The sequence below is a fragment of the Pseudorasbora parva genome, chromosome 1 (genome assembly GCF_024679245.1).
Source record: "Pseudorasbora parva isolate DD20220531a chromosome 1, ASM2467924v1, whole genome shotgun sequence".
Taxonomy (NCBI): domain Eukaryota; kingdom Metazoa; phylum Chordata; class Actinopteri; order Cypriniformes; family Gobionidae; genus Pseudorasbora; species Pseudorasbora parva.
In genome coordinates, this window is record NC_090172.1 from 59,317,125 (window position 1) to 59,326,388 (window position 9,264).

The following is a 9,264-nucleotide window of genomic DNA, read 5'->3' on the forward strand; positions in this document are numbered from 1 at the left end:
ATTTTTGAACAAATTGATTACTACCTAACTAAGGAAAAAACATTAACATTGCTGTCACATAAACATGCCCTCAAGGTAGTGAGCACTAACAAGCAAGAAATGCAACAAACCGGCTAGACACGAAGGAAAGGAGCCGATATCAAGGGAGCAGAGCTCATGAGGATCAGGTGAACACAATTAAGCAAACAAGGACTAGACTAAACAAGAGATGGGGGGAGAAGATGACCATACAAACAAAGACAGTTCAGGCACAAGACAAAAAAACAAAACAACAAAATTACACGACGACAAAAAGGACAAGACCATGAGGGCAGGACCTTAACATAATTACTATTACTAATTACATTAATCTGAATCCAAACAGAGAACCAAATGTGACATAATGTATTTGAATCCTTAAATGGATAGTTTTATTATCCCTTTTATTATATTAGCCAAAAATTGTATTATTAATTCCTCAGCTGTAACACCTTTGTTCATCTTCAGAACACAAATGAAGATATTTTTGATGAAATCCGAGAGCTCTCAGGCCAATTTAATTACCACTGTCAGGGTCCAAAAAGGCACTAAAACACTGTTAAAAAGTCCATGTGAGTCCAGTGGTTCAACTTTAATGTCATGAAGCGACAAGAATAATTTTTGTGCACAAAAACAAACAAAAATAACAACTTTATTCAATTTCATTCTAGCCTGTAAGTCTCCTGAAGTTTATGTTGGAATTAATGACAGAAATTAAATTTTTTTGGTGGTCTATCCCTTTAAACCTCAATCTCTGAATATCATTTACATTTATGCATTTAGCAGACGCTTTTATCCAAAGCGACTTACAACTTACAACAGCGATCCGTCAAGAAGAGGCTACGAAACACAAAAAGTGCCCTAAATACCAAGATTTGTACACTGCTCAGAGTAGCAAAGACCAGAAAAGGAAAGAAGAAAGGAGAAATAGAGGGGGAAAGAGTATTTTTTTTATTTTATTTTTATGTAAGATTAAGTGCTCATGGAAGAGATGAGTTTTTACCTGTCTTTTGAATGAAGCGAGTGATTCTGTTGTGCGTATGGAGGACGGAAGATCGTTCCACCAACCAGGAACAATGAAAGAAAAAGTTCTAGAGAGGGATTTCATGCCTCTCTAGTCAATTTGATCCGGGCAGCGAGTGGTAGCCAATGCAGAGAGATGAATAGAGGTGTGACATGAGCCCTTTTGGGCTCATTGAATACAAGGCGTGCGGCAGCGTTCTGGATCATTTGCAGCGGTTTGATTGCAGAAGATGGAAGTCCAGCCAAAAGCGCATTGCAATAGTCAAGTCTAGAAATGACCAGGGCTTGGACAAGAAGCTGTGTTGCATGCTCCGTAAGGAACGGTCTGATTTTCCTGATGTTGTGCAATGCAAACCTGCATGACCGAGCTGTCTTCGAGATGTGGTCTTTGAAGGACAGCTGGTCATCAAAGATTACTCCAAAATTTCTGACCGACCCTGAAGGAGTAATCAAAGATGAACCTAGCTGGATGGTAAAATCGTGTTGTATGGTGGGGTTAGCAGGGAAAACAAGCAGCTCAGTCTTTGCTAGATTGAGCTGCAGGTGATGTTTTTTCATCCATGCCGAGATGTCCGCCAGACAGCTTGAGATTCGTGCAGCTACTGTGGGATCATCTGGTTGAAATGAGAGGTAGAGCTGTGTGTCATCAGCATAGCAATGATATGAGAGACCATGTGCCTGAATGATGGGTCCCAATGATGTAGTGTAAATGGAGAAGAGGAAAGGGTCCAAGCACTGAGCCCTGAGGAACACCCGTGGTCAGTTCATGTGTTTTGGATACCTCTCCAGGAAACCTTAAAAGACCTACCTGTGAGATAGGACTCAAACCAGTGGAGTGGAGTCCCTGTGATGCCCAGTGATGAGAGGGTGGACAGAAGAATCTGATGATTCACAGTGTCAAAGGCAGCAGACAGATCAAGGAGGATGAGGACTGATGATTTGGATGCAGCTTTAGCCAGCCGCAGGGCTTCAGTAACTGACAGTAATGCCGTCTCATAATAATAATAATAATATCACTTATCAGAAGATACTGTGTTCAAATTCCTTCTTTATTTCTTTAATTCGACATGTTTGAAATTATAATGAGGAGACAATTAATTTAAATCGTTTGTTGACAATGAATAAAAGGGAATGGAAAAGAAGATGAAATGAAAGGTGTCTTGTAAAGGTGTAAAGCAAGGAAAAACTCCTAAAGATGCACAATGAATAAACCTTGGGACAAGGATAGATAATTAGACATGCTATATGATACTGATATCTAATATACATGCATGCACGTGTGTGTGTGTCCTTGTGAGGATGTTTTTTTGTTTTTTGTCTTGTCCCCATGAGTAAAAAACAGCTCAGAAATCATGTTAAATCTTTTTTTCTTTTTAGGTTTTAAATGTTTTCTGTGATGGGTAGGTTTAGGGTTATCGGATAAATAAAATAACAGGAAAACCCCAAAAGGCTGAGCAGCTTTTAATCACAATTATTTTTATTTAAACATATACAGTGAAATAATACATAAACACATATTCATAAAATTAAACACAAAATTAACAAGGGCCGCATGATTCCAAGTCACAATCTCACAGTTGATACAAACAGCGTTGCAGTAAGTCTAAGGAGTCATCATGCGTTTCTAGAAGAGGTTTCAGTGTTCATTCCTCAGCAGACTATAGCTGAAATCCACATCAGTCCTCGGGTCAGAGATGAATTCCAGACCGAGTTCATTTTGGAGTCAAAGTTACAAAATCGCTGACTGATGGTGAAGCGTTTTATTTTCGGCAGCTTAAGAGGGTGACGGGGTGGTTGCGAGACTTCAGCTCGCGTCTTATCTGACAATAGGAGCACGGCCCGCAGCAGAAGGATAACACACAGTCATTGCAAATAGAGTCCTGTGAGAGAGAGAGAGAGAGAGAGAGAGAGAGAGAGAGAGAGAGAGAGAGAGAGAGAGAGAGAGAGAGAGAGAGAGAGAGAGAGAAATCAGTCAGTCGACAATGAAGTTGACATGATTTCACGTATATATTACAAAAAATGCTTTTCTTATTTTATATTTTTGTCTTGTTTCCAGTCCAAATATCTAAAAATTCTTAATTCAAGAAGCATCCACCAGAATAATTAGAAAGGCAAAAAAAAAATCATAGCGGACGACTCTCACCCTGCTCACCACCTCTTTAATCTCCTCCCATCAGGAAGAAGATATAGGAGCATTAAGACTTCTACTTCACGTTTTAGAGACAGTACTTACCCTCTGGCTATTAGACATCTGAATTTGCACTGACAGCTAGCTGCACTATCAACTGTATGCACTGTGCACTTTCTTGTCCTTGTCAAGGGGTATTGTCTTTTTAATGTCTGTGGGGGGTTTGGTCCCCTTTAAGTCCTACTTTTTGCTGGGTATTGTTGGGGAACATTGTCTGTTTTTGTACTTATGATGTTTGTCTTTTATGTTATTTACGTCTGAGAGTTGTACCAAGACAAATTCCTATCAACTTGTTGACATTGAATTTGAATTTGAATTTACTAGATAAGTAAAGTGACAAAATATATTTTTTCTTGATTTCCGGGGAAAAGTTTTTCCTTAAAACAAGCTAAATATCTGCCAACAGGGTGAGAAAAATAATCTTGTTTCTGTTTGGGACGGAAACAAGAAACAAGATTTCAATCAGAAACAAGATTATTTTTCACCCCATTGGCACACTGTAAAAAATAATAAAATAAATCAGGTCTCCTATTGGAAATTTGGTCACATCTACATTTTTCAGTTGGCCAAATTGAATTTCTGTGAATTAAATCGCATCAATTCACAGAAATTTCATTCGGCAAACTGAAAAATGTAGATGTGGTCAGTCACTACAAAATGTTCAATTGGAGACCAGTGCAGATAATTTAGCTTGTTTTAAGCAAAAACTCACTCAATTTTGCTTTTCCCCCTCAGAAAACAAGAAAACATATATTATGTCGTTTTACTTATCTAGTAAATGCATGTTGATTTAAGACTGTTTTAGATATTTAGACTAGAAACAAGACAAAATGACTAAGTAAGAAGAGCATTTTGTGCAGTGCACATTCTTGTTTTTTTAATAGCTCCTGGAAAACCTGAAAAAATCCCTGATTTACCTCAATGCCATACGTGCGTCGGACAGACACTCTCATTGCCATAGTGATGGGTGGGATGAGGCCGAAACTGTCCAGCAGAGGCAGGCAGAGACACTCTCCGTGATCTTGGGCCGTGATGCAGGCGAAACACGAGCTGCACCAGAACGCAAAGCAACCTGCCCAACAACATGAGGAAAATCACACGAAGGAAAAGATGTCCGACCATGCATGGTGATTTCAGTGAAAAAGCACTCACAGTCTTGGAGGTGGTCGCATTCGCAGATGCCGGTGGACCATTGGTTAGAACCCGGAGCCAAAACGAGTGGCCTGGGCTGCTGGATCACCATCTTAGTAGCCATGATGATTTGAGCTCTGAAAGACAACACACCGAAGCATTTAAAAGGCCCGCTCCATAGATCGTATGTGCACAGCCGGTTTTACATTTATGCATTTAGCACACTCTAAAAAATGCTGAGTTAAAAACAAGCCAAGGTGTGTTTAAAATGGACAAACCAAAGAAACTGGGTTGTTTGAACCCAGTAAATGGATCCATTCAAACAACCCAATTTCTGGGTTTGTCCATTTTCAACCCACCTTGGCATGTTTTTAACTCAGCATTTTTTAGAGTGCAGATGCTTTTATCCAAAGCGACTTTACAACTGAGGAATACAGGAAGCGATCTGTCATTTAGAGGCGAAGAAATGCAAAAAGTGCCTTAAATACAAAGATTTGGTTTTATTATCAAAAGACAGGGTAAGTTCTTACCGTGGGAGAGAGACTGTTGGGACGGTGATGAAGAGCAGGAATGAGCGTTGATGAGAAGGTTTCAGACTTTATAGGAACCAGCAGTGACCAAACACATGCGTAGAGACACGAGATTAGCATCACACCACGTCTCCACTGAGCAGGTTAGTCGGGTACATGCTTTTCTTTTTATCGATAGATTTGAGGTGATTACCAGTTCTGCTGACGTGAGACATACTGACTAATCGTCTTAATGAGGCCGTCCAGCGATGCAGAACCTGATGAACCAACATCGACGGCGATCCTGGAACAACATTCCAATCAACCAATCAGATTTGAGGGACAAGTTTACAGTTTGTGTCAACTTTAGGCTTACTAACAGGGACAGATGCTTCTACATCAGTGTTATTCACCTATCATTTCCCTCTGATTTTACAGATCACTTATGGGTAGGGTTAGGGATATGGTTAAGATCACATTTTCGGACAGGAATGTTGAACCAGGGATAATGATGGCAAAATAACTGCAAAATCAGGACGTGCGTAATGTACACGGATACTGAGAACTATGTGAGAAAGAAACAAATCAGTGAGAAAAAGCAACAACAACAACAAAAATCACTCAAGGCAATTATTTCATAATGTAAATGTTTCAAGAAGTAACAGTGGTCGAAATCACGTTTTTGACACACTAGCCCTGTAATTCAGGCACTACTGATGTTTTATTAGTCTTCACACACAATATCCAGCTCAGTGTTTTTTTTTTTTTTTTACAGTAATATATGCTATTATTAAAATATGCTCTACTGTTTAAAACCTTGGGGTCAAGAAGATTAAAAAAAAGTATTATTTAAAATGGACAGTAGGGATGTCAATTTTCACAAATTCCCATGATCGATCGTCGTTTAAATTAACGATCAATTAATCGATTAATCGTTAACCATAATACTGAAATATGCGTCTACAGCAGTGGCTTATAGCCGACAGCATGACAGTAGGCCTATGTGCAATGCTGCTCAAAGCACCATGTTCACCAAATGAATGAGAAGGATTTTTTTTAATCTAAACAAAGGGCTATGGGATTGTAAAATTAGTCGATGTTATTTATAATTTAATTAAATTACTTATTTAATAACCAAATATAAGATGTAATACAACACGAACGCCGCCTCAGATCTGTTATTCAGAATGTGTGGACGCACTTGCAAGAGCAACGTGCTGAAACGTCACCTAAACCCAGTTAATTCAAAACGATTTATTAAAATATTGTTTTCATTAATGTTATGTAATGTGACAGTCCCAATCATAGTTATTATTAGTCGTGCGTTGCTGTTTGAACGGTGCGAGCTGAAGCCAATGAGCTGAATCAACACTGGTAAGTTACACTGAAGCTTTGGTAGCGCGTTATTTAACTCAACAAAAAGCTTCCTATATGAGATTAATCAGATTTATATAAAGTTAACAAAATATTACAAATTATATATCTTCACAAAATGATGCGAATGGACAAGTGAACTTGAATTGAGTTGCTGATATTCATATTCAGAATGGGAGACGCGCTCTTCCTGAAACAACGCTCTGAACATAAATGTTCCTAAACCCAATGACTTTACAACCATTTATTAAAATAGTGTTCTTATTTCTGTTATATAATATGACCGTCCCAATCATCGTTATTATGCATTGCTCTGTATGCGCTAAAGCCGAAGCACTGAATGAAAACCGGTAGCCATCACTGACTGAAGCCATTTGTTAGTGCGTTTTATTTCGCTGAAAGAAACGCATCCTATATGATTGATCACATATATAACGTCACAAAATAAATGTAAAATTACAAATTACTTCAGCACAATCTGATGCGAATGCACAAGTGAACTTGAACTAAGTTACATGCGCGAGTCAGAATGCATGACTCATGTTGTGCACGCGCTCTTCCTGGATCAACGCAATAAAACAAACCCAAATAATTAACAATCACAATGTTTTATTACAATAGTGTGCTCATTAATGTTGTGTAGCCTAATATGACAGTCCCAATCATAGTCATTATTAGTGCTGTTGGAGCTGCACGCTGAAGCTGATCACCGCCACGCTTTTACTACCGCTCGCCTCTAACGTTAATTATTAACCAAATGCATCCTTATGAGATAAATCAGCTAAAGATAGGCCTGCACAAAATAAACACAATATTACAACTTACATTTGCACAAAACAAAAGGCTGCGAATGCACATGCAGACTTGCAGTCATGATGAAGGAGTAAGGCCGGAGACACACTGCAAGCGTGGCGTTTCTGCGGGGCGGCTGCGCAGCGTTTTCTCTGTCTTTGCACACCAGAAGCGTGTCTGACGCGGCGCTGCTGCTGCTGGGAAGCCCTATACTTCATGTTAAATATAAATATATTGCCTATTGATACAGCAAAGACAACGTCGGCAGTAGCCTATTGACCATACATTGACGGCAAAATAGGCTACAGAATATTTCGTTCTGTATTGACAGGTTTAATATTTCAAAACGATAATTATGTTGTTTTTTATTATTACAAGTAGGCCTATATCTGCATTTATGTTAACCTAAAGACTTTCACACATGAAAATGTCATTTATTAATATGTATTCGTGTCAAAATGGCATATAAACTCCTTTTCCTATGCTGTTTTGCCTAGAAACGCTTCCAACACGCTCGCGTGTCGCGTGAAAAATAGGCGACTCTTCTATTTGAAGCATGCACGCGTTTTCCGCGCGGCTCGGACCGCGCGTGAGCTGCGCGGCTGACGCAGGCAGTATGCAAGCGCTAACCGGTTAATATGGGAGCCGAAATAAAAACGGACACGCCACGCAGCCGAGACGCTCACGACACGCTTGCAGTGTGTCCCCGGCCTAACTCCAGCTCTAAAATGGTTCCAAATAGAACTCGGGCACGCTCGCATAATTTTTCCTCCCGTTTCCTGGGTTTCCTCACGCACGCGCATGACCCTGCTTAATCGATGATCGATAGGTCTTATCGATCAAATGTCTTATCGACAATTAATCGATCATCGATTAATCGTTGACATCCCTAATGGACAGTAAAGGCATTCATTATGATTTCTATTACGCATAAATATACTAAATGTAATAAAAGTTTTGTTTTCCTAAAAATGTACCAGGTTTACACAAGAACATTGAGCATCACAACGGTTTTTAATGAGAAATAATAATTATAATATTAAGAAAGCAGCAAACCATATCAGAATGATTTGTGAAGGATCATGTGACCCTGAAGACTGGAGTAATGATGCTGAAAATTCAGCTTTGATCACAGAAATAAATTACATTTTAGATTACTTATGGGTTAGGGATATGGTTAAGATTACATTTTCGGACAGGAATGTTGACCAAAATATGTTGACCCAGGGATAATGATGGCAAAATCAGGATTTGCGTACACTGATACTGAGAACTATCTGTGAGAAAAAAAACAAAATCTGTGAGAAAAAGCAACAACAACAACAACAACAACAAAAATCACTCAAGGCAAATATTTCATAATTTAAATTAAATACAATTTTGCCTCTTCATGAAGAAGCGCTTCCTGTAGTCCTCAGTTGTAAGTCGCTTTGGATAAAAGTGTAACAGTGGTGAGGTTCTGGGGCCTATTGCACAAAACTAGGATAAGGGATTAAGACGGGATATCTTGGTGATCTTGTCATCTGTATGCAAAATTTAGTAAACCACTGTCGTGTTACCGTACCCTGAAGGCACACTCACACCAAGAACAATAATGATAAATAAAGACAACTGTTTATTAGCGGGTAAACTGAGCCAGTTTTTGACACACCGGCCCTTTAATCAATTGAATTAATTAGTCTTCACACAAAATATCTAGCTTAGTGTTTTTGTTTAGTTTTTTTACTGTAATATATGTTATTAATGAAAATATGCACTGCCGTTTAAAAGTTCAGGATCAAGAAGATAAAAAAGTAAAATAAATGAATACTTTTATTGAGCAGGGATGCATTAAATTGACTAAAATTGACAGTAAAGGCATTTATAATGCTTTCTTATAAATGTTCTTTTGCAGTTTGTATTCCTACAAATGTACCAGGTTTCCACAAAAATATTAAGCATCACGACTGTTTTTAATGAGAAATAATAATTATAATATTAAGAAAGCAGCAAACCATATCAGAATGATTTGTGAAGGATCATGTGACCCTGAAGACTGGAGTAATGATGCTGAGAATTCAGCTTTGATCACAGAAATAAATTACATTTTACTATATATTCATATAGAAAAGAGTTATTTGAAATTGTAATTATATTACATATTTTACTGTATTTTTTGATCAAATAAATGCAGCCGTGGTGGGCAGAAAATAATATATTTTCAAAATATATTTTATTATTAAAATCAAA

The 9,264-nt window shown here is 38.2% G+C and overlaps 1 protein-coding gene across 3 annotated transcripts in view; it reads right to left on the reverse strand.

Annotated features, from left to right (window-relative positions):
• Positions 1-2,512: 2,512 nt before the first annotated feature.
• ponzr3 (plac8 onzin related protein 3) overlaps positions 2,513-9,264 on the reverse strand; it is a 7,153-nt gene continuing 401 nt past the window's right edge. For 2 of the 3 annotated variants that reach the window (XM_067452026.1, XM_067452024.1), the window contains exons 2-6: positions 5,084-5,173; positions 4,891-4,956; positions 4,382-4,497; positions 4,147-4,301; positions 2,513-2,921 (exon numbers count right to left, since the gene is read on the reverse strand). In XM_067452026.1, coding sequence (XP_067308127.1) covers positions 2,802-2,921; positions 4,147-4,301; positions 4,382-4,484 — 378 coding nt within the window. In that variant the 5' untranslated portion in view covers positions 4,485-4,497; positions 4,891-4,956; positions 5,084-5,173 and the 3' untranslated portion in view covers positions 2,513-2,801. Of the gene's footprint in view, positions 2,922-4,146; positions 4,302-4,381; positions 4,498-4,890; positions 4,957-5,083; positions 5,174-8,222; positions 8,313-9,264 lie in introns of all 3 variants that reach the window. The other variant, XM_067452025.1, reaches the window with a different exon arrangement.